Genomic DNA, 24,889 nt, shown 5'->3' with positions numbered 1-24,889 from the left:
CACACCAGTCCCTGTCTCTGCCCCTGGAGTTTCCTGCACTTGGGCCCTCCTTATTATAAAGGTCTGGGCTGAGATAATACCTCACACAGGCCAGGAACCCCGATCCAATCATTCCTCTCTCACATTTCCCTGGATTTCCCTCCCCAGACCACTTGTCTGAATGATCTTGTTAGTTACTGCTTTCCTTATATGTCTGCTCAGGGCCTCGAGTAGGTAGGACAGGTTATGCTTGGGAATTTGGGGGGTGCTGCAGAACCGCAGAAGTGCTGGCCTGGGCCCCCTTCTGACCCCTCGCTCAGATCTCCATGTCCCTTCAGGCCTAAGCCATTTGCAGGCGTAGCCCGTTTGAAGTCCTCACAACTTTCTGAAAAGGTTGATATTCTTTTTTTTTTTTTTTTAATTTTTAAAAATTTTTGAGTCTACCGACTCAGCCAGTCAGGCACCCTAGGTTGGTATTCTTATTCCCCTTTTACAGGTGAAAAACTATGGCTCAGAGATTTAAAAAGAAAAAAAAAAAAAAGTTTAGGCTGTATCCCTCAAGATTCCTTTCTATCCATGCAAAACTCCAAACAAAGTTTGTGCGACGCAGGTGGTCAGTGTTATGTGAGCCAGGTTTTGAACCCTGCTCTGATGGCTTCCGAGCAAGTAGTTCTAGCCATATCATACTGAACCCGCTCTCTCTTTGGAGTCCCCAAACCTCAGTGTCCCAAACTAAGGCTATACTGCCACTGTGCAGCAGAGCCAGGATTCTAAAACGAGTTTCTCTCACCCTAAATGGAGCATCCTGAACTGGCACCAGGCTCTCTCCCTTCCTCAGGCACCATCTGGGAAATGAGGAAAGGGAAACTTCCTGGGCTCTGAGCCCTGAGGCTACAGAGAGAGAAATACCCCATCCGAGCTAAGTCTGGCAGCCGGGCCCACCCTGCTTCCTGTTAGAGCAGTCTGAGGTTACTCATGGTCACAGCTGAGGAGCCAGCCAGGCCTTGAGAACTCCTTGGCTGGTCCTCTCCTCTGAAATCCCCTCCTGGGGTCAGGTAGGCACAGGATCTTCCCCTGTGGAGCAGACCCAGCTAGGATCAGCAAGGGCAACACACCCCACAGTGTGGGCAGCACAGCTTGGCCCTCTAGCGCCTATGCTCCAGGGTCAAGACTGTAGTCAAATGATCTAAACTTCCCAGGCCTCAACTACCCTGGCTATAAATGGGGATATGTGAGAGCAGTGAGAGCTGCAATCATAATTTTTCACCTATCTGGCTGAATTGTTTTCTAAATGATGGGACAAACTGGAGAGAAGCATGGGTTGCTACCCATTTTTTATGGCTGGGAAGCAGAAAGAAATCAGAAATTGAGCCCTCAGTTACATGTCTGGACCCAACTCAGCCCCAAGTCCGTTTCAGTTTCTGTCTCCAAATGCCTCTCAAACCCATCCTCTCGTTTCTCTCAGACTCTGAGGTTCTGCCTTTATCATTTCTTGCCTGGATCAACACAAGCCTCCTCGCCCCTGTTTCCCATATGCTCTCCTCCACACTACCTACCGTGAGAGCAAGCTTCTTACAACAAAAAACAAGTCTGGGGTCACTCTCCTGTTCAAATTGTGAGTGGCTCACCTCCTTACTCTGGCCCTACAAGACTCTGCAAGATCCAGCCACCACAGGCCTTCCAGCTGTATCTCTTGCCCTCTGCCTCCCCCCAGATCTCAATGCAGCCAGATGAAGTAGTCAGGGCTTCTGTGGGCACCTCACTCTCTGTTTTCCTGCCTCTAGAGGCTCCCTCTGCATGGGCCCTGCCTAACTCGGGGCACGCATCCCGCTATGGCGTGGATAACTTTGTGTGAGAAGCCTCATGGTTTCGCCCTCGTCCCTGCATCCACGCAGCTCCTCCAGGCCCCTGTACATCCACTATCACAGTTCTCATCTACCAGAATTTGTTGCTGCCTGTGTCCAGGCTGCTTCTTCACCTGATCCTTGGCTTAGAGAGGCTCGGAGGAGAGGGCCACCACGCACACAGCTGGGAGCAGATTGCCCCTTAACATTTCGGGGCCGAATGAATGAACTACAATGTGTTCAGAGTCTGGGAGGTCCGAGGCTCTAGAAGCGGTCTCTGCATCCAGGGGAGTTAACGTAGTCAGAGAGACCAGCCATAACTATCTAGAAGCTAGCCGACAACAAAAGGCTTGGAAAGCAGGTTGGGGGAGAAGCTGGGTCTGGCACGGGTTGCGTGATGAACTGCTCCAAGTCATTCCTTCGGCTAAGCCTTTGCAGACACTTCCTTCTCAGTGTTCGGAACTAGATTCCCAGGCGAAGAACCTGCTTGGTCTAGTCCTGGCCACCTCTCTGGGTGTTTTTTCTGAAAAATGGATTCACTACCTCTGGGCTCGATTTAGTGTCTAACGAGTTCAAGTCTGGGGGGGGCGGAGGGGGAACGCTGGAGGGCCATTACAGCCATAGTGTTCGTATAGTTTCTTTTCATTGTTTCTTCTTTTCTTCCGCTCGCGCCCTCCTCCTCACCGGACCAGCCTGGGCTTCCCGCCCCGCGACCTCCCACCGCCTTCTCGGGGGCCCTCTCCCCTTCCCTTCTCCCGGCCTAGTCCGAGGAGGCGGGTCCAGCCGCGCGGCACACCAATCCAAGCGTCTTGGGCCGCCTCTGCCTCCCGCAAGTCCCGCCCCACGCTGCCGTCCCCCAATCGCGCTCCGCGCCCGCCCCGCGGGGTCGCCCAATCGCGGGCAGCCTGGGCCGCCGGTGCCCCGCCCCTCCCGCGCTCGGCGGCGGCTCCGCGGGCGGCCGCGCTGGGCCTCAGCATTCTCCGAGTGGCGCCGCACAGCGTCGGGCCCGGGCTGCCGCGTCCGGAGCGCAGGCGGCGGCGCTGCTGCTCGCGGGGTGCTGGGCAGAGTTGGCGAGCGAGGCGGGTGCCACCGGCCGGCCGGAAAGGCGCCTCAGCTCCGCCGGGGCCCGCGGCGCGGGACCCAGGACCGAAGAGGAGGCGGCGCCCCGGCTGCCCGGGCCTGGTGCCCGCCCGGAGGGGGCCGCGGCCGGCCGTTCCCGGCCGGGAGTGTCCCCGTCGCGCCTCCCGGAGAGGCCCCCAGAGCTCCCGGTCGCCCCCTGGGGGTGCCCTCAGCAGCCCCGGACTCACCTGCTAGGGCCGCCCGGCTCCCAGGTGCGGGGGCGTGTGCGCGGCGAGGGCGCCTCCCCCGGCCGCCAGCGGGGCGGGGGCGGGGCCGCCCGCCGCCCTCGGCCTCCCGGGTCCGCCAGCCGCGCCCGGTAGCGCGGCTGAGAGCTCCCCAGGGACCGCGGTGCGGGATGCTGCCCTCCAGCGCGGCCGGTCTCTCGCCGCCCGCCACCCCTACCCCTGCCTCCTGGGCCATGCCCCGCTGTTTACATGCCGGTGAAGCCCCCGGCCACTCCGAGCCCCTCCGAGCCCCGGCTCCCCGACGGTGAAGCCAGCCGGCCCGCGAACTGGACTGGTCGCTCAGACCTGGGCCCTCCGGACTCAGATCCCCGCCCGCTCGGCCGCCTTCGCCACCATCTGGGCGGGATCCGGCTCTGATGTTTTGAGGAGGGGGTGTGGTGTAGGGAAAGGAATCCTGGGGATTTCTGGCTTCCCCCCTTTTTTGGCCTTCGGGGCTTCAGACTCAGGGAACTCGCTCATGGCTTTCTTGATGAAGAAGAAGAAATTCAAATTTCAAACCACTTTCACCCTGGAGGAGCTGACTGCGGTCCCCTTCGTGAACGGAGTCCTCTTCTGCAAAGTCCGGCTGCTGGATGGCGGGGATTTTGTCAGCTTGTCGTCAAGGTAGGAGCTGGGGCAGTCGCGCCTGCAGGGGAGGGGGATGATGAGCCAGATCTAGTCACTTGGCACGTGGAAGCGCCCTTGTGGGCCCAGAGAGTTCTGGGGATTATGTGTGTCTGGGGCAGGTTTACACAAGGCAGGGCTGAGTGATCTGGGAGGTCTGGGCCTGAGAAGCTGGCAGGGTGCCGGGCACCCGTCTGCAGGTGACCAGCCGGTTAGGTGGGGGTTCATTCTTTCAGCCCGTCTTGGGGCCCTGCATGCCGGCCCATTCCTCAGACTTGCACAAAGAGCCCACCAGGATTTGTGCCTGGAAGGGCTGAGGCAATCAGGAGTATTCCAGGCCACCTTGCACCCAGCTGGCCGCTTGGGCTGTCATATGATTTAGAGACTGGGCCAGCCACAGGTTCCCAGGCACTCCTGGTCTGGATGGAGGGAGGTGGCTAGGTTTTGGCCTGCCCAGCCCTCTCTGAGTGACTGTCCTCTTTTGGCTGGGGCTGGGTTGTTTTGCATTGCAAATGCCCTTGTTAAGGAGGCTGCCACTCTCTCAGAAAGAGGCCCAATCCAGTTTGGTTTTGTGTTCTTCCCCATCCTGCGGGTCCAGCTGTCCAGCTCATTGCTGAGGGTGACTGAGTTCCCAAGCTGCCCCCACTGAATGGGCCCACCTGGGATTACATAGTTTGGGCCTGTGGTGGGGAGAGTGTCTCCGAGTCTGACAGATGGGGGTTTGAGTCCTGGATCTGTCACTTTCTGGGCCCAGTGCAGGTCTCTGTAAGAGTTGTGGAGAAGTTTCAGTAGATAGAATGCAGTACCAGGGCCTGGGACGTGTGCCTAGGCCATGCTGGTTCCCTTCCCTGGTCTGTCCCTTTGCTCCTCAGGCCTCCTTGTGGGCCCAGTTGGCTGGAGCTGCTTCATGGTTCTGCAATGGAGAAACTGAGGCCCAGAAAGAGGAAGTAAGGTCTTTCCAGGGACCTCACAGGAGGTAGTTGTCAACTTAACTTGGCCTATTTGGAGACCTGTTGGATGAATCTGGTGATTTGGGAGGACGGGTGCGGGGTGTGGGGTCGGGGGTGGGTGGGCATACAGCCCAACTCAGATTTAGGAATCTCCGGTGTGGACAGGGTGGGGTGCCTTTTCTCTGCACTTGGGCCCACTTAGGCCCAGAGGCTCCCCAGTCTGCCAGGAATTGCTTATCTGAGGAATTCAGAGAAGGGCTGCCCTTTTCTGTGGGGGCTGGTGGCGGTCCTCCGCTGCCTGGGAAGCCTGTGATCCCGTGGCCACCCACGTAGCAGCACAAGGTTTCGGGGATGGGGTTGTGCTCAGAGCTAGGGCCTGGGGTCGGCCACTCACGGCCGGGTGACCTTGGGCGAGTTACCTAACCTCTTGGATTCCAAGAACCAGCATTTGTTGGTGCTGTGCTGCCTGTTTTATTAACACTTCTTCCTTAATTCCTTGACCATGCCATGGAGCCGGGGCCAGGTGGGGAGGGGGCGCTGTAGGATTATTATCCCCATTTTACAGAGGTGAAAACTGAGGCTCAGGGAAGGAGTGATTTGCCTGAGCAAATACAGCAGAGCCCAGATTCAGAGTCGGGGTGTGCTTTTAACCACTACCCTCTTCTACCTTTGAGCCTTTGTTGCCTTGTCTGTGAAGTGGGAGAAGTCACACCTGTCCCTGGAGTTGTGAGGATCATGGGTAATGTCTGTGCCTGTTGTTGCAGCAGTTGTAGTTACTATGGCAGAGGGAGGGGTCCAGGCCCCAGGCCCCAGCCGTCCTGTGTCTTGGAGGGACCAGCTGGAGTCAGCAGAGGGTCTAGATGTGAGCAGGGTATTGGATCCCGTTGAGGAACCGGTATTCAGCCCCAGACTGAGGTCTCCTCCCAGGCACTGGGGCCACCGTCACCCTACCTGGCCCGTCAGCCTTTCCATTGCCATAAAGCTGCCTCCTCATCTAGGAAGCTCTAGAAAGTTCTAGGTTTTGGCCCACAGCGTGCGGATTTCACCGTCTGCCTCCCCTTTTTCCCTCCTGGCAAGGAGCCATGGATTCCCTGAACCCAGCCGAGCCCAAACAGCTTTTCCCAGCCCTCATCCTGGATGAAACCTGAGCCGGTTGTGGAGGGAGGAGCTGACGTTGAGCCCCCAAGGCTGGACGCTTAGTGAGCTCTGGGTACCTGTCTGCTGCTGGGCAGGTGTGGCTGAAGAGAGCAGACAGTGATGTTGGGACCTGAGGCTGCTTTAGAGCTGCTTTGGCTTCTGCCCAGGAGATAGGGGTTCCTGGGCTCCTTTCACCTCCACTCCCATCCCACCCATCCTGTTCTGCAGTCTGGGAGCCCCGCCTCACAGCCCACCCCTCCAGATGGCCAAGGCCCCATTGTTTTGGAGTTGGAATAGGGTCAGAGGTGATGAGACCTGCTCAGATCCTGGGCCCAGATCCAACAGCATACGCTTCCCAACCCCAGGGACCCCTGGGATGGCCCAGAGGCTGCTGGTGGCGGCATGGGGGTTGTGAGTGAGGCAGGCCTGAGGCCCCACCCCTGCAGCACCCGCCTTCCTAGCTGGAGTGTTTCCTTATGTTGGGTACCATGGCAACAGCCGGGTACACAGCTCCAGCCTGACCCAATTTGAGCAGGTAGAACAGGTGGTATGTCGCGCTGTCCCCCAGCCTCAGCCTTCTGAGGCCTCCTTACGAACAGTGACGCTCACAGCTACCACATTCCGAGGGCCGGTGCTACGTGCCCGGTGCCGTGCTCAGTGTTCTGCAAGCGGTATATGCGCTAATCCTCTTGGTCACCCGGAGGGGCACCAAGGCCGGGGAGGTGAAGTCACGTGCCAGTCACCCATCTGGTAATGCAGTTGGGAAGATAACCTTTTTATCATTAGGGTTTAAACTGCCTTTGATGTGTACTTACCGTGTGCCAGGGACCTGCCGAGCACCTTGGATGTGTGATCGGTTGAGCCCTGGAACCGCTCCATGAGCTGATGAGGAAACTGGGGTCAGGACACCTGAAGTGATGGGCCCGTGTCACTCAGCTAGGGAGTGGCAGGGCTGTGATTTAAATCGGGCAGGCCCAGCTCCGAAGTCCTGCCTTGCCTTGGTAGCAGAGGGCTGGGAGCAGCTACAGCCCATGTGATATCCTCAGACTTTTGAAGAAGGTTCTTTTTATTGGGCTGGGTCCAGATTGGGAAAGTCCAGATTTGGATACTTTCTAGGCACCAAGCTAGGTCCTGTGACATCTGAGGAAAAGGGGCCCTAGGGCCATAGGTGGGGGTAAAGCTAAAATCGCTGCTGTGGATTTGGGGCCAGGCATGGGCTGGCACTGGGGCAGAGTAGGCATTTGCCAAGGTCCCTGCCTGGAGGCCTTCCAGGCAGATGCATCCAAATGGCATCTGGAAGGCTTTCCCGGGGTCCTGGGGGGGATGCAGAGGTCCCAGCCAAGTCTGGTGAGTTGGGAGGCAGCAGGCTGGGCCGTGGTCTCTCCAGGGCAAGGGTGCAGGCTTCCAGCCTTGAGCCAATCTATCCTTCAGGCAAGAAGAATCCCAAACATCCCAAGAGGGCTCCGTGCCCGGTTGGCACGGGTCCTGTGGCCCGGCCCATGCACGTGCTGGCGGTGCCAGGGGAGGGAGGGAGAGGGAGGCGCTGATTTACCTTATAGCAAGTCCTCTCAGGAGGAGAGCACCTCCTTAGCCGAAGGGTTGGGGGGCTGGTGCAAATGAGGAGGAGGAGTTGCCGGGCCTGACTGCTCCTGGCCTTGAGGGCCCAGCCGAGGGGCAGGGGAGCAGTGCGGCCTGGTTTGCCCATTAGGATGATGGCTCTTGGCTGCTGAGTGGAGAAGACACAAGGGGGCCTGACCAGCACCCCATAAGGGCCAGTTGGAATTGGCCGAGCGGGTTTTGCTGGCCCGGCTGCGTGGTGGCGGGGAGAGAGACAGAAGAGTGGGCAGACTGGAGAGAAGGTTGCCAGGCAGAGTGGGCAGGTGGGTTTCCTGGTCCTGAAGTGACTGGCACCACTATTGCTTAGTGGCTGCTAGAAGATGGAAGTTCAGAGGGTGCACAGCGGCCAAATATCGCTGGGGTTTGGCTGCCCCATACTGTGCTCTGATAGTTTTTGACAGAGTAAAAATCCAGACTTTCGGTTTCTTTTAAGTTAGGTATCTGGGAACAGTGCCGCGTGGCAGCATTTAGCCCAAGGGGCTTTGCGACTGCCTTCTCCACGGGCTGCCTGCTCTAGGCTCCTGACCCCACTGTACACCCTTGGACTTCTGCCATAGTCTGTCTCCCTCACTTTACTAGGTCCTGCCTGGTCCCCGGGGCCTCTGCAGAAGGCCTTCCTTGTGCGGGCTGGGGGGCATGAGGAGGCAGACACTTGCGGAGAGAGGTCCTGCTGGCGAGCCATAAAGGCCACCCCAGGCAGCCGGGCTGTGGCACCAGGCCAGCCGCTGGGTCCCTGCAGGGTCAGACCGTGCTGCTGGTGCCCCTGGTGAAGCCCGAACCTGTCCAGCCTGTGCCTGGCCTTGGTGTCTGCTCCTTGGACCTGGCCTTTGCTGCCAGCTGGCCACACCTTTGGCAGGTGCCACCCTGGCAGCCCTGCCGCCTGTCTCCCGGCCTGGCAGTGGCAGAGCCCTGACCTGAGGCGATCTGAGTCTCTGGAGCCAAGGCTATTCCCTGAGGCCTGTTCCTCACTTCAGGCTCTGTCCTGATAGCCACTCTGGCCAGGCGTTCTTGGCAGCGATGACATCGTGTGTCTGAGTGCCCTGAGTGCCCTTGAACTCGGCTTGTTCGGTACCTGGAAGTCCTGACTTGCATTTGGGAAGCCTTTACTGAGCCTTGTGACGGCCACTGGCTTGTCTGCTCACGTGCCTCAGGAGCCTGAGGACTCAGCGTATGGAGTCTGGTGACTGCCATGGGGCGACCGTGCAGTCACTTGCCTGTTGCCGGGGGTGGGCAGTACAACACCATGGCAGCCAGTACGCGTTTATCTTCATCCTGACAGACAGCCACGGCAAGGTTTGAGCGGGCGACAGACATCAGATTTGCTTAGAAAGTGACCTGTAACTTAACACGAGGTGGGGGCAGCGGGGGCGTCTCTCTTCATTATCCATCTTGCCTGGCCAGTGCTTCTCCCAGGGCTTCAGATGTGCCCTGTGACCCGACGTCTGTCATCTCCTGGGCCTTCTGGCTCTCCGTGAGGTCATACCATGCCGTTGGTGGCCTTGGTGAGGCCTTAAACTGCCCAGTCTGTGCCTGGCAATGGTGTCCGCTTAGGGCTGTGGTTGCAAACCTGTGGTCTCCGCTCTGAGCCATTTTTGGCACCTTGGGCTTGGAAAGGCGCCCACGTGCAGGCTTGGAGTCGCCATCCCCCCGTCCCTACCCAGATGTCAACTGAGAGTGGCCAGCCAGCAGCCCCCTCGGCCAACTTGGTTCAGCAGTCGGGAGGAAGCAGCTCTGATGGAGGACTTTGCGTGTTCGGTCAGGCTGGTGCCTTGCCCCTGCTGTAGGACTGGGAAGGACATTCCTGTCCTGCCTCTTGCTGCCTGTGTGACCTTGGGCAAGGGACTTAGTCCTTTAGACCCTACCAAGTGGGGCTGGTTGTGCCTGCCTCGCAGTGTTCTTGGGAGGACGCAGTGAGATAATGCCTGTCAAGCGTCCAGCTTGGCTTCTGGCACATGCTAGAAGCACAGGGCACACTGCAGTCCATCCTCCCGTCCCTGGACTGGGTCACAGCGGTGGGCTGGGTGCACACCTCAGTTCCCACCCCCTTTCCCCACTGGTCCTGTGGCAGCTGGCACTTGTTTGTGGGCCAGGACTGACCGGAGTGCTGTGGAGAGAGCGCACTTTCCCCAGGGGGCTCTGCCTTCCAGAAGTGGGGGAGTGGGCGAGGAGCACATTTAGTGTCTAAGGGGCGTGCTAGCATGCTGGAGCACAGGGTCTCCGGTGGGTCTCCGTGACCGTGCCTTTTCTTTTTTTTTAGTTTATTTATTTTTTAAGAGATAGAGAGAGAGAGAGGGCAGGGGAGGGGCAGAGAGAGAATCCCAAGCAGGCTTCTCGCTGTCGGCACCAAGCCTAATGTGCAGCCCGAACCCAGAAGCACTGCGAGATCATGACCTGAGCCGAGATCAAGACTGGACACTTAACCGACTGAGCCACCCAGGCGCCCCAGTGGGTCTCCGTGCTTTTTTGGCCCCATTGGTTAGAACCTTGGGGTGCTTGGCTCTGAGCCAGAGAGAGCTGGGGCACTCTCCCCAGGAGGGCCTGGGCTGGGGTGGGGTGGGCTGCTGCCTGCGGGAAGGGACCCTCTCCACGGCCAGCTTTGGAACCCACTCTGACAGGCTGAAGATAGCCCCCCCACTCGAGGTGGAGGTCCCGGGTGTCAGACTCTGTGGAGGCGGGAGCGGGTGAGGAAGCCAGGGGCCCCTCAGTGGATGTGGATGGGAGGCCCCTGGCGCTCCCCTGGCTCCCACTGGACCTCACTCTTCTACCTATTTGTTTCTGCAGTTACTTTGACCTCAGGCTCCCTCCCCCCACTGCTTTACTCAGCTAAACTCCTGCTCAGCCCAAGAGCCACCTCCTCTGGGAAGCCCCCCCTGGATTCTTTTGCCCTGTACACCCACTATGGGCCCTTATCTTGGGACACTATAGGCTGTGTCCCTGTCTCTTCGCTTCTTCCCCGGACTGGGCAGGAGCGGCCTCCACTGCATCTTATTCCTGGGACTTGCTGCTGTTGGTCGTTGCTGGCACGGGGCTGGGACTTTTCTCTCTTGGCACCAAACCAGCGTGGGCACTGATGGTGCCGGATCGTGTGCCGGATCGTGTGCCGGCCACTGCCAGCTGCTTGGGTCCAGCCCCTCCCCACCCCGGGGCCAGAGGTATCAGTCCGTGTCAGGAGCAGCCCTCACCCGCCTAGCGGGCAGCTGGGCACCACCATGGGCTCAGAGGGTGTGATGGAGAGGCAGCTGGGGGCACTGATGGGTTGTGGGAGGTGGGAATGCTCCTGGGGGGATGCGGAGGACGAGGGGGTTGGGGCCCACCCCGGGCTCTGCTGTTGGACCTTGGCAGCTGCTCGCTGGCTCTGTGACTGTGGCCAGAGGCCTTGTCCTCTCAGCCTTGGTTTCTTCCTCCATGGTGTGGGGGTGCTCATACGGGGGTGGAGGGCTACCTGTTCAGCACAGGGCCACGTACCTGGCAGCCAAACACAGACGAAACTTGCTGAGAGGGGAGAAGGTGCATATAGCCCAGGGCTCGGGAGGGCTCTGGGAAGGAAGGCAGAAGTCTGGGTCCTGTTCGCAGGCCCGGCATCTTCTCCTCCCATTGCTTCCTCTCTGCAGGCAGACACGCGGGGGGCAGCACACCTGCGGCCCTCAGTCCCTCAGGGATAATTTCCTGAACACCTTCTGTGTGTAGGGCCCGTGGTGGCTCCTGGGGGCAAAGTCCTACAATCACAGCCCTCCCCCGCCACACACAGGAAGCGATGCTGGGTTTGGTCCCAGGGAGGAGTGGGCAGGTGGTGGGGAGAAGAGCACCCTGGGGTGGAGGGAGGGTGAGGGCAAGAGTGCTGAGCAGGGAGGAGCCAGTGGCCTGGGGGCTTGGAGTGGCAGGAGGCCATGGGAGGAGGGGGTTGGACCTTTCCCAGGTGGGGAGCCGGTGGAGGAGTCAGATCGCTTAGGACCAGGGGCAGCCTGGGGCTCCGGTTTGCAGAAGGGGAGGTGGCTTTCAGCTGAGAGGGCAGCTTCCCACCTCGGTCATCATGGAATGGTTCAAAAACAAGGCTCGAGCCTCCACCGCTGCCCCTCACAACCAGGACGGGCGTCACAAACGACATTGAGGGAAGGAAGCAGACAGGAGCACGTTGTGTGATGTTGTTTATATAAAGTTCAAAAACCATCTAATTCAAAACCCACCTGATACAGGTCAGGATGAGGTTATCTTTCCCGGGTGGCAGTCATGCCTGGGAGGGACTTCTGAGGCCTGTCCCCTTCCTTGGGGGCTGGTTACAGGGCTGTGCTGAGACTCTGGGAGCTGAACACTGAGGATGTGTGTGCACACATGTGTGTCAGCAACAGCCGTGAGACCTCCCACGCCTTCGGGAGTGCTGGGCGCCTCTAGACAAAACTGAACCTCCTTCTTGGGTGCCTGGAAGCCTGGAGGAGGTCCTCAGGCTTGCTGGAAGGGCGGTCTGAACCGTCCTGACCTGATAAGCATCGCTCCTGTTTACGAGGCCATAACTCATCTTGGCAGCTGCCAGCGGTCTTCTCCGGCTGCAGGTTTAACTTCTGCTGCTCGCAAACCCCAGCAGGGGCTTCTGGACCGCAGGGCTTGGCAGCTCAGAGGGAGGAGTGGCTCTTGAGGCTGCCAGACCACGGAATCTCGCTAAGCCTTGCTTTCCTCATCTGTGAAATGGGGTGATAAGCTATGTGGTGTGGGATTAAGTAGATTAACACCTGTTGTGTACCCAGCATAGCCCCTGGCACAGAGTACGTGCTCAGGGAAGGCTGGCAGTGATTGGTATTAATCCAGGGCAGTTATTGGAGGGGATCCACGGGTGGGACAGAAAGGAAAAATCCACGTTCCTCCATTTCTCCTTTTAACTGTTTCTCTTCTCTCTTCCTGTTTTTCACCCAGTCAGCAAACATTTGTGATTCGAGCCAGGCTACTGCCCTGACCCTGCACTGGGCACTGGGCCCAGCAGTGGCCAAGACAGCCATGGCCCCTGACCTGGGGGCCCATGAGCCGGGGGAGACCATTAGTCGCAACCATGCTCAGGGAAGTACTGAGCACCGAGGGGGCGGGGAGGCATTGGCTTCTCCCTCCTGCTCTGGCCCTGCCCCATTTTTTGGGAATGGCCCTTTGACCGACTGGGTACTCTCTGTGAATGCCAAGAGAAGGCTCCAGCCCCTTCTGAAGATTTTGAGTTGGCTGAAGAGGAATCACATGGACATGAGTGAGAATGGCCATGCCCGGTTTGGATGCAGACAAGACTGATGCCCAGGCTTATTCGGGGGGTATCTTCAGCGTCCCCCTCAGGCCCAGCTCAGTGTAGTTAATGCTCAGTTAATGTATATGGCCTAAGTGAATGACAGAGGCAGTGATCGGCCCAGGGTCAGAGCATGAGTCTGTAGGAGAATCAGGTGTCAAGGAGGAGGTAGAGAATGGTGAGTGATGGCCTCATGGTCCCACCTGACCCTGAGCTTTCTGTCCTGTGGTTGGAATCTCGGAGAAATGCTGAAGATGGCTGGTAAAACAGGTGAGTCTGTGAGGAGACATGACTCTGAGTCTGAGTGGTCTCTGAGTATTCCTCGGTCACTTCAGAAGACCAGGGAGCCATGTGCGGGGCAGTGGGAACAGCTGGGGACAGATCCAGAGGTGGCGATAACTCTCGACCCCTTGGACTCTGTGGAGAGCCAGAGGACATGGCCCAGCCACAGCTGGGAGGCCCTCTTCCTGGAGACGGAAAGAGCATTGCAAGAAGGCCCATGGCAGCCCTTGTTGAGAGCAGGGCTGTGAAGGTCACTGATTTAGTCATTGGATACTTACTGAGTACCTGCTATGTGCCAGGTGTCATCCCAGGACTCAGCAGCAGCAGTGAGGGAGACAGAGGCCCTGCGTCCAGGAGTCCCACGCTCTGAGACACAGGAGCCTTGTTTTGTTTTCACCTAAGACCCAGACCCAGAAGAGGAAGTGATCTGTCCAGCTACAGTAGTTGGGGGAAGGGTGCTTACCTGAAGGCCTAGCGGGGTTGGATAGGGGCTCAGAGGACAGGGACACACCCGTGACTCACTTACGTCCAGCCATTCAAGGAACAGGACTCTGGGGATGGGATTCCCTCCCCCCTGTTTGTCTTCCTTGGATGATTCAAACGCCACCCAGATGTGAGTCAGCCAAGAGCAGCCTGGGCCACTTGCCGGGTTCAAGGCCTGGGGAAATATCCAGATATATGGTCCTGGGGTGGGCAAGGGGAGGCTCAGTGAGGAGCCTGGCTTCCTGCTTCCGACGGTTGCAGCCACATCCCCCATTCCACGTGAGTGCCCTCTGGGGGTGGGCTGTGAGGTCAGGCTTGGTGGGCCAGATAAGCACCTCCCGTGTGAGCAGAGGACTTCTTGAGAGTTTGCTCATCTGTGAAGTAGGTGGAGGTCGTGCCTGCAGAGAGTTAATGCTTGAGTAGCACCTGGCACGTGTGCCTGGATACCTAGGAAACAGGAGCCAGGCTGGGTCACACTGGGTAGTGGGGTGCGTGGGATTGGATCAGCACTTGGTCAAAGCTAGCGGTCTACTTTGGACCCCTTCAACGGCCCACTCTCCTCTTGGGCTCTAAGAACAAGAGGGAATGGCCCACCGTTGTCAGTTGAGAAGAGCGTCCATAGGCCCTCGCCTGAGTGGTGGGGAGGCCACCTACATGGCCTGACTGGGTGCAGAAGGCTGGGGCAGAGAGGCTATGTGCCTGTGTCTGCAAAATGGGGAAGCTGGCACCTGCCCGCTTTTGGGGTTTTGATCCAGCTCAGGGTTGTGGGGCTGATGAATGGCAGGATTCAAACTCAGGTGCACGTGACTCCAGAATCCTACTCCTAACCCTGACGCTTCCCCACTAAGCCTGAGTGGTTTGGCTGACCCCCTACCCCTTTTCCGATGTGGAGTTTCTGAAGCCCCCAGGGGGCTGTCCGTTCTGTACTTCCATGGGTCACTTGCTGATGCCAGCCTTTGCTCCTGGGCCAGCAGCAGGACTCCTATCGGCAGGGGAGCAGAGACGAGGTCTCGGGGCGGCCGGGGGCCCCCTCCCTCCACTCGCCCGCCCCCGCCCCCGCCCAGCACTCCGGTGTCAGCACAGAGTGGCTGGCTTCTAGGAACTGGCTGCCGCCTCACCCTGTCACTGGCAGTGTCAGAGCCACAGCGAGCTGCTTCCCTGCACGCGGCCCTGAATTCCTGGCAGGAGCCCGATGCCGCTGGGCTGCCACGTTGGCCACGTTGCTGGGATGGGAGCTCGAGCGCCTCACAGCCCCTGGATGGACGCCTTGGCTGCTCCCTGGGGTGGGCCCCTCCCCGGGCGGCTGTGCTCTCTTCTCTTCGGGGAAGCGCAGGCAGATGTTGTGGATTTAAATTGTTTCCTTATTAGACTCTCGCCTCTCCCGGCCTGGGCTGGGTTTCATCAGCCGGGAACCTGGGTTGCATCACTGCGACCGACCGCTCGTTCCTCCGGGAACCCAGCCAAGGGCTGGAGATGATGGAGTGGGTGTGGCTGAGGAGGAGCAGGCTGGGCACCGTGACAGCACCCCCTTCCCCGGGGCTGCTGGACCAGCTGGGAGGGACTTAGGGGGTGCAGCCTCGCTCTGCTTACCTGTCATTGTAGGGGCTAGATGGGAAGAATCCAGGGGCCAGCGTTCTCAGGAACCCAGGAGCACAGCTGGGGCTGAGGGGTCCCTGGGGTCCCACTCAGTCCTTGCGGATGTGCCCTCTCTTAGGTGGGGGCCCAGCTCCTGCATCGGAATCACAGGAGGGCGTGTTCCAAAAGTTCGGCCCGAGGCCCGCAGCAGTGGTTCTTCACGGGGTGACTTTGTCCCTGGGGAGACAGCTGGCGATGTCTAAAGACAGTTTTGGTGGTCCCAGCTGGCGTTGTACTCCCGGCAGGGTGCTGCTGAATATCCGACGATGCACAGGAGACCCCCCCCACCCCCGCCCCCACAACCCAGAATTTCCATCTCGGGATGGCAGTGGTGCTGAGGTCCAGGCACCCTGCAGTCTGTAGCTCTGGCAGGGCCTGGGAATCTGCGTGACGAGCCAAGGAGTTTGCGGTGTTCACTCAAGCCCGAGAAGCCCTGTCCTACGGGGCCTTGCCTGTGGCCACGACCGAGCCACTCCCTGCCAGACTGGGGTTCCGTGCTGGCGGGCGGCGGTGGTCACGAGCCGGAGGCGCAGACGAGGCCAGGCGGCTGGGAGGGCGAGGTTCTGAGGCTGGGCGTGGGGTCACACCGGAGGCTGTTCCATGGGCTGCCCCACTGATACCCCGGGTTCCCTTCTCCCGACTCTCTGCTCCTCTGGTGACTGCTGGCTGTGCCACATCCTTGCTCCAGCTCCAGCGGGAGGCACCGAAGGGCCTAACCGGTTCCCATCTGCAAGGACCCTGGGGGCCGTGGACAGCCTGTGATCAGGAGGTGGCTCCCACCGCACCGATCCCTCGTCACCTGAGTGACGGGGACGCCGGGGCTGCTAAGGCTCTGGGATCTTGCTGCGCTTCCTGGGTCGTGATGCTGGTCTAGGCCGGGTGCCGGGGACGCGGCAGTGAGCCGACTTTGGGGAACCGTGGAGCCTGGCCTCTGAGGTGTCTCCTGCTGGGAGTCCCGAACTTCTCTGAGGGGCCGAGGATGGGGCTCACTTTAACCTGGCCCTCCACTCCTCACAGCCTTCAAGTGGCTGGGGCCCGGGAAGAAGCACTTCCCGCCTCCCAGGTCCACTTCCTGCTTTTGAGGGGAACGGACACGGGGAAGAAGTGAATCTGTGCTGTGATCTCAGGCCGCCTCAGACTAGCATCCCACCCTGTTGTTCTGTGAGTTGGGACCTATCCTGCCCTTCTCTGGACCTCCGTTTCTTCATCTGTAAATTGGCAATGATAATGGCACACGCCTCATGGGATTGTGGTAAAATTTGGTTGGTCATGTATATGAAACACTCTCCTAGGGGCGCCTGGGTGGCTCAATCGGTTGAGCGTCTGACTTCGGCTCAGCTCATGATCTCACAGTTCGTGGTTCAAGCCCCGCGTCGGGCTCTGTGCCGACAGCTCAGAACCCGGAGCCTGCTTCAGATTCTGTGTCTCCCTCTCTCTCTGCCCCTCCCCTGCTCATGCTCTGTCTCTCTCTGTCTCAAAAATAAATAAAAACATCTTTAAAAAATTAAAAAAAAAAAACAACACTCTTCCTGTAGAACAAGCTCAGTGAACAGGATCTGATTTTACTATTGATTAAATTAAAGATGAGCCTGGAGGGGTGCGGGGGAAAGTGGTCTAGAGTGAGAGTCGCACTCTGCTCAGCTCTGTCCTGGGCTCTGGGGAAATAGTGGTGACAGATGAAATGCCATCATCATCTGCGTGAGGCCCCAGTGGTGGCCAGCTGCCTTGGTCTCTGACACACGGCAAGGCAGATACTAGGAAGACTCAGCCACACGCACCATGTTGACAGAATTCTCTGTGTTCCCCGTCCAGCTGATCAGGAGGAAGGAGCTGGACACGGCACCGCAGAGTCACCCTGTGACAGCCTCAGGCGGTGGGCAGTGTCACCCTTCTGCAGATGAAGAAGCCCGGGCTCCCTGAGACAGACCTCCTGGGGTCACTCACCAACCTGATCCCGCCCCTCCCTGGCCTTATCCTATCTCTTCCTGGAAGCCGCCCCTTTCCCTCTGGGTCTTCCTGGGCCGTTCCCATGACCTAGGACATCTCATCTAATCTTCACCTGGCCAACCTCACCTTGAGGTCCCAGCTCTGGTGTCACTGCCCCAGACCGGGTCAGGCCCCTGTCTGCACTCTCGGAGGCTGGTGGCAGTTATCGGTCACGTGTGTAGTGTCTGTCTCCCCCACTCAACTAGGGACACCCTCAGGAAGACTGCTCCCGTAGTGTCCCCACACCCACCTGGGGCCTCGTGCCAAGCCAGCACCCACAGTAAGTCTTTGTGGATACGTAATAGAGGCCCTGGGATTTGGGGCCAGGGGGGCTCCAAGGGAGTTCTGCTGGCCTGATGACAGCAGCCTGGTGCGGTGCTCTGTCCTATTTCAGGACAACCCAGAAATAACAGAATTCTGCCACTGGGATGGCCACAGTGGGCTGCGGTGGGTGGAGGGCTCACCCTGCCTCCTGGGATTTGGACATCTAATTGTATATCTTAAAGCTAAAAACAAAACTCCCCTGAAAACCCAGTCTCTGTAATTACCTATCCCTGGCAGCATGGCTCTGGGTACTCATGCCTGAAACCCTAGGCTTGGGGGGTGAGGGGCGCCTGGTCCTGAAGGAGGGCGAGTGTGGGCCCAGACCTTGAATCAGGGAGATGATTTTGCTTTTGACCGCCCCTTCTGATCTCACGCCTTTTTCGCATTTCTCGGTTTGCATTTCGATTATAGAAATGATTCTTGGACAGAAATGAAGAAAACGGTCTTGGTCCCTCATCCCACCCCAGCCAGACCTGCTATGAGCTCTCTCCTTCCTTCAACCTGTCCCCTCATGCCAGCACACAGATGAATGAGAATGAGCCCCTTGCCCGGAAGCCCGGAGTCCAGGCTTCTGGATAGTCTCCTCTCTAGGCTTCATCGTCTTTTTAGTTCCATTTTCCCACCTATCCTGAGCCACGTCAGCAGGACAAGCGGAGGGGACGTGCAGTCCTGTATGGTTTTTGGTTTTTTTTTAATTCATTTATTTATTTGGGGGAGGGGCAGGGGTGGAGAGAGACCATCCCAAGCAGACCCCACACTGTCAGCATAGAGTCCAATGCAGCTCTTGCAACCTTGAGATCACAACCTGAGCGGAAATCAAGAGTTGGCGCCCTAGTCCTGTTTTCTTTTTTTTTTTTTTTAATTTTTTTTTCAACGTTTTTTATTTATTTTTGGGACAGAGAGAGACAGAGCATGAACGGGGGAGGGGCAGAGAGAGAGGGAGACACAGAATCGGAAACAGGCTCCAGGCTCCGAGCCATCAGCCCAGAGCCTGACGCGGGGCTCGAACTCACGGACCGCGAGATCGTGATCTGGCTGAAGTCGGACGCTTAACCGACTGCGCCACCCAGGCGCCCCCCCAGTCCTGTTTTCTTAACGAACATCTTATTTTGACTTTTCTCCCTAGATGTTCGTTGGTTTTAATTCTTTCACACTCCCCATCTTTCCGAGACAGGCGCTCACTGTGCCTCCTGTCATTGCCCATGTACGTGGAGGCCAAGGGTGCCTAGCCAGGCCCGGTCCCTGTCCCCGGGGCCCACAGTCCATCGAGGTCATAGCAGTGTCACGTGGCGCTCACCTGTCAGGGTCCTAGCCACCCATCAGGGGTCTCGCATGGGGCCTCTGCTACTGCCGGGGCTCGTTCGCCACGGTGGCTTTGTGGCCTCAGACGTCACTGCAATGCCGAGAACTCCCAGACGAGTTCATTTCCCCCTAGTTGCGCTTCTAAAAAAAGCCACCTTGATACTTCCAGTTCGGAAAGAAAAGGACACAGTTGCCCTTCCCCTCATGTCGTCTCTTTGTCCTTCCCTACCCACCTGTGCACACGTGGACGTCCATGATCGATGGCACCTCTCCACGGCTTGGAAGCTTGGGGCCCTGACCCCCTCTCCAGTTTCGCCCCCACCGGCCCCCTTGCTTACTCTGCTCCGGCTACACTGGCCTCCTTGGCTTTGTTAAACATGTCAAGGGGCACCTGGGTGTCTCCAACTCTTGATTTCGGCTCAGGTCGCGAGCTCACGGTTCGTGAGTTCGAGCCCCACATCGGGCTCTGCGCGGACAGTACAGAGCCTGCTTGGGATTCTCTCTCCCTCTCTCTCTGCCCCTCCCCTGCTCGTGCTCTCTCTCTCTCTCTCTCTCTCTCTCTCTCAAAATAAATAAGCATTTTTAAAAAGTCTCTTAAACATGTCAGGCACGCTCTCACCTCAGGGTCTCTGCACTTAAGCTCTTCCTCCTGCCTGGACGGCTTGTCCCCAGGGCGTGGGTCACTCTCATCTCCTTCAGCTCTTTGCTCAGATGTCACCTTCCCTGGTCACCTTTCTCTCACGCTCTCTCCGCCTGGGCACTGCCTGCTTCCTCACCTGGTCCCCTTTTTCCTCCACAGCACTTATGCCACCACCCGATATGTGTCTGCCCCATTTTGTCGGTCTCCTACTACCCACTGCCAGACTGTAAGTCCCTGGAGGGCAGGAATTTCTGTTTCGTTCGATGTTCGTATCCCCAGGGCCTTCAGCTCTACCTGGCAGCTACCAAGTGCTTAATAAAAGGTTTATGAGTGAATCAAGTCCCTGAGACTTCCACAAGCCTGGCCAGCTCCCCCCTGGGGCTCATGGCAACTGACTTGCTTGACATCCTCATTCCTGCCTTTTTTATGAACAGCCCTCCCCTGCCCCTGAGCCTGTGTTCATCTCCCTCCATCATCCCTCTCCTGAACCTGTGACTCCCTTCCACCCGACTAGGGGTGCCCGAGTCCCTCTCTCCAGAGGTGGCCATAGGGCCGAGTCCTGGCTGGGCCATCACTGGCTCTGTGACATGGGCTCTGGACACAGACGTGCTCCTCACAGCTCTGTGACTGTGGGTGGGTGACTCAACCTTTCTGAGCCTCACTCAGCGAGGATTGGCCACGATAGCACGCAACTTTCAGTGTCGAAGGGCTCCAGGTAGCACATGGCAGGCCCTCGGGAAATGGCCGCTGCTGGGTGTTTATTTTACCCTCCCTGTGCCCTCCTGGGGTGGGCCAGGGCGGAGGTGTGAGCCTCTCCCGTGGGAGTGGTGGTATTTAATAGTGTGTATTTAGAGCCCTGTGGAAACAAGGGGGTGGCCCAGCACTGATTCCGGTGAGCCTTGTCCTGGCCCACCTTCCTGCGGAGGGAGAGGAAGGCGCCTGTTACCTGAGCCTGGGAGGGCACCACGTGGCTTTCTCTGGTTCGGCCTGGCAGGCCCACAGGAACCCGGAGAGGGCCTCAGGCTTCCTGGCCACTCGTTCCCAGGGCAGACTCACAAAGGGGCAGGGAGAGAGCCTACAATCCGATATCGGCTTTTGTTCCCAGACACTAATCCTAATTCCTTGGGGTGTTTCAACATGCCCGACACTGTGAGCGTTCTCCTCAGGTCTCCCTCCAGCAGCTGCTTCCAATGCCCGGGCTGAGTTGAGTGGAGGGGGGGCGAGTGGAGATCTGAGGGTCCACGTGGAAGCCATGGCCGGCCCCCAGCTTCCCATTTCAGGCTTGGGCCTCTGGCTGCTTTCCACCCTTCCACCCGCCTACTCCAGGGTTGCTCTCTGCCTGTGCCTAAAGCCATCGTGGCAAGACAGAGGCACCGTCAGAATAAGATTCAAAGACCTCACCCGGGCCCTTGAGGCCCCTCATGACACCTAACCCCCTGCTCCCTCACCAACCACATCCCCTCTGTTTTCTCCATTTTTCTCTCTTTCTCTGACCTACCGGTTTTTTGGTTTTTCACCTGTTTAAAGCACACAGTTCAGTGGCTTTTAGTCTCTTGACAGTGTTGTGCAGCCATCAGCACAGTCAATTTTAGAACATTTTCATCACCCCCAAATGGAAACGTCATACCCATTGGCAGTCCCTCGCTATTTTCTCCCGAATCCCCTAGCCCCTGGCAATCACCAACCTAGTCTTTCTATCTCTTAGCGATTTGCCCATTCTGGACGTCTCATGTAAGTGGGATCACACAACATGCAGTTCTTTGTGACTGGCTTCTTCATTTAGCGTATCACAAGGTTGAGCCACGGGGTAACAGGTGTTAAGTGCTTAATTTCTTCTGATTGCTGAGCAATAATTCCACTGAATGGATAGACCACGTTTTATGGATTCATTCACCGGTTGATGGATATTTGGGTAGCTTTCGCTTTTGAGCTGTTACGAATATCGCTGTATACATTCATGCGCAATCTGTTTTTTGTGGACATACGTTTCATTTCTGTTGGATATACACCTAGGAGTAGCATTGCTGAGTCATAAGGTAACTCTGAGTTGAATGTTTTGAGGACCTCCCAGATTGTTTTCCAAAGGGGGTGCACCGGTTTACGTTCCCGCCAGCTGTGTAGGAGGGTTCCAGTGTCTCCACCCCCTCGCCATCACTTGTTATTATCGGTCTTGATTATAGCCTTCCCAGTGCGTATGAAGTGGTAACTCGTTATAGTTTTGATTTGTGTGTCCCTGATGGCTAATGATGTTGAGCAGCTGCTCATGTGCTTGTTGGCCATTTGCGTATCTTCTTTGGAGAAATGTGTGTTCAGATCTTCTGCCCATTTTTAAATGGGGTTGTTTTTTACTGTTAAGTTGTAAGTGCCCTTTACATATTGGTTGGTGACAATTCCCTTGTGATGTATCTGGTCTGCAGATACTTTCCTTCATCTGTGGGTTGCCTTCTCACTATTGATTTATTTTTAAATTTTTTTAATGTTTATTTTTGAGAGAGGGAGAGAGAGCAGGGGAGGGGCAGAGAGAGGCGGAGAGACAGAATCCAAAGCAGGCTTCAGGCTCTGAGCTGTCAGCACGGAGCCCAATGCAGGGCTCAAACTCATGAACTGTGAGATCATGACCTGAGCCAAAGTTGGACGCTTAACTGATAGCCACCCAAATACCCCTAATGTTTGTTTATCTTTGACAGAGAGAGTGCGCGTGCGAGCGCACGCGCGCAAGTGGGGGCAGGGCAGAGAGAGAGGGAGACACAGAATCTAAAGCAAGGCTCCAGGCTCTGAGCTGTCAGCACAGAGCCCGACACAGGGCTCGAACCCATGAACCACAAGATCATGACCTGAGCTGAAGTCAGATGCTTAACTGACTGAGCCACTGTCTCACTTTCTTCATGGTGCCCTTTGAGTCACAAAAAAGGCTAATTTTGATGAAATCCAGTATTTCTTTTTTTTATGTGTCTACACATTTTTTTAAATGTGTCTTCAGTATTGAGAAAGCTGTTTCTTTTTTTTAATATTTATTTATTTTCTTTTTGAGAGAGAGAGTGTGTGTCAGCAAGGGAGGGGCAGAGAGATAGGGAGACACAGAATCTGAAGCAAGCTGCAGGTTCTGAGCTGTCAGCACAGAGCCTGACACGGGGCTTGAACTCACGAACCATGAGATCATGACCTGAGCTGAAGTCGGATGCTCAACCAACTGAGCTACCCAGGTGCCCCTGAAATCCAGTATTTCTATCTTTTTTTGCCTGTTCTTTTGGTGTCCTATCTGAGAAACCCTTGCCTAATTCCAGATCACAAAGATTTATCCTATATTTTTTTGAAGAATTTGATAATTTGGGCATTTTAAAAAAAGTTTTTATTTATTTATTTTGAGAGAGAGAGAGCAGGTACACAAGCTGGGGAGGGGCAGAGAGAAGGAGAGAGAATCCCAGGCAGGCTCCACACTGTCAGTACCGAGCACGATGCAGGACTCAAACTCACAAACGATGAAATCATGACCTGAGCCCGTCAGTCAGATGCTTAACCATCTCGAACCACCCAGGCGGTTAAGGGTTTGAGCTCTTAAATTTAGGTCTTTGATTCATATTGAGTTAGTTACTGTATGTGGTGTGAGACACGAGTCCTACATCATTCACTCGCACAGGAGTATCTCATTGTCCCAGCAACTTTTGTTAAAGACTATCCTCTTCCCCTACTGGCAGGCACCCTTGCTGAAAACCAATTGACCATAAACGTGAAGGTTTATTTCTGAGCTCTTAATTCCATTCCGATGATCTATGTGTCCATCCTTAGGCCAGAACCATCTTTTCTTGATTATGGTGGCTTTGTAGAAGTTTTGCAGTCAAAGACATTGAATCCTTTGATTTTGCTCTGTTCTGTTTTTTTCTAGATGCTTTGACTATTCTGGTTCCTTAAATTTCGAAGGTTTAGGGCCAATGTGTCAAATTTCTACAAAGAAGCCAGCTGAGATTGTGTTAAATTTTTAGATCGATTTGCTAGTATTGTCATACCAAGATTAGATCTTTTGAAACATGACTGTAGGATGTGTTTCCATTTATTGAGATCTTCTTGAATTTCTTTCAATAATGTTTGGTAGTTTTCAGAGAATATATTTTGTACTTCTTTTGTTAAATTTGATTCTATTTATTGTGTTCTTTTTGGCTTTTCTGTAAATGGAATTATTTCCTTCATTTCATCGTGGATGTTCACTAGTATATAGAAATAATGGATTTTTGTTTACTGATCTTGTATCCTGAAACCTTGCTAAACTCTTGTATTCTGATAGTTTTTAGTGGATTCTTTGTGATTTTCTACATACAAGCTCAAATTATCTGCCAGTAAAGGTAATTCTAGTTCTTTCCGCCCACTACCATTTCTTTTTCTAGTTTGCTTGACCTCGTTTTTGTCCCACCACAATGTAAGCTGGTCACTGCGGTGGTCCCAGTGTGTAGGACAGGGACTGGCACGTATTTGAATGAATGGGTGGAACCAGCATGGTTGCGGCAGGGGCTGCTCCCCAGCCCAGGGCCCCTGCTCCCCCTGTGGCACCCGCTTCTTGAAGGTCCCTGCCACGTCCGCTGGGGGTTGGGCACTCTTCTCCCTCCCCCTCGTCTCTAGCCCCAACCTTTTCTGTTTGTGCCAGTACTGGGGCTGCAGGGAGTCGCTGGAGCTCCCCTTCCTAACAAGGTCAGAGCACGTTGGGGACAGTCCCTCTGGACGCCCAGTGTCTTCATCACGCAAGACACGTCTCACGGACCTCCCCAGGCTGGGGCCTTTGAGGGACCTACTAATGCCTCCTGGTGCCCACAAGTCAGCGGGTGGCGTGCCTGTTTTGCCCATGAGGGTGGAGAGGTCGAGCTCTCGCTGAGTCACTCAGTGATCTGAGGGCCGTGAGCCCAGGTCTGCCTGACCCAAGTCCTGTTGTCCCTTGTCACGGCCCCGACAGGATGTAGGAGAAGCCTTGTAGAGTCCGGAGGGGGCTCCTCAGAGACGCTTGGCGCAGGGGTTTTCATAGCCAAGGAAACCAAAGTATATTTGTTCCTCACTCATGCTGTTTCCTCTGCCTGGAACTGTCTCCCCCACTGGCTACTCCCCTCTCTTCATTCCTGCCTGAGCTTGAATGTCACCCCCCTGCAAGTCAGTCATCTACCCTGACTCACCCTTCCCTCCACCCCCTCCTGGTGACACTGAGTCATCACCGGGGTAACTGTCACTGTCGGTCTGTGAATAAAGTCCACCACAGGCTCAGTGCCTGACTCATACTTGTCAGTCAGAGACACTGGTGGGGTCTCAGGTACATCGCAGGGCACTGCTGGCCCCAGAACCCTGGTGGGTTCCACCTGCCAGGCCTTCCCCGGCTCTGGGCCCTGTGAACCAAGGTGATGGCCAAATGCTTTGACTGCAGTCAGACAGTCCTGGGTTCAAATCCTGCACTGTCAGTCACTGGGGATGTGATCTGGGGCAGTCTCTTGGGGTCCCAGTGCCCTCAGCGG

At 56.6% G+C, this 24,889-nt stretch overlaps 1 protein-coding gene across 1 annotated transcript in view; it reads left to right on the top strand.

The window, feature by feature from the left end:
- Positions 1 to 3,641: 3,641 nt before the first annotated feature.
- Positions 3,642 to 24,889, top strand: part of EEIG1 (estrogen-induced osteoclastogenesis regulator 1) — a 34,522-nt gene continuing 13,274 nt past the window's right edge. Inside the window, exon 1 of the mRNA XM_019421014.2 lies at positions 3,642 to 3,790. Coding sequence (XP_019276559.1) covers positions 3,645 to 3,790 — 146 coding nt within the window. The 5' untranslated portion in view covers positions 3,642 to 3,644. The remainder of the gene's footprint in view (positions 3,791 to 24,889) is intronic.

The sequence above is a fragment of the Panthera pardus genome, unplaced genomic scaffold (assembly GCF_024362965.1).
Source record: "Panthera pardus isolate Hobbes unplaced genomic scaffold, ASM2436296v1 HiC_scaffold_20, whole genome shotgun sequence".
Taxonomy (NCBI): Eukaryota; Metazoa; Chordata; class Mammalia; order Carnivora; family Felidae; genus Panthera; species Panthera pardus.
This window is presented reverse-complemented; position numbering and strand designations above follow the sequence as displayed.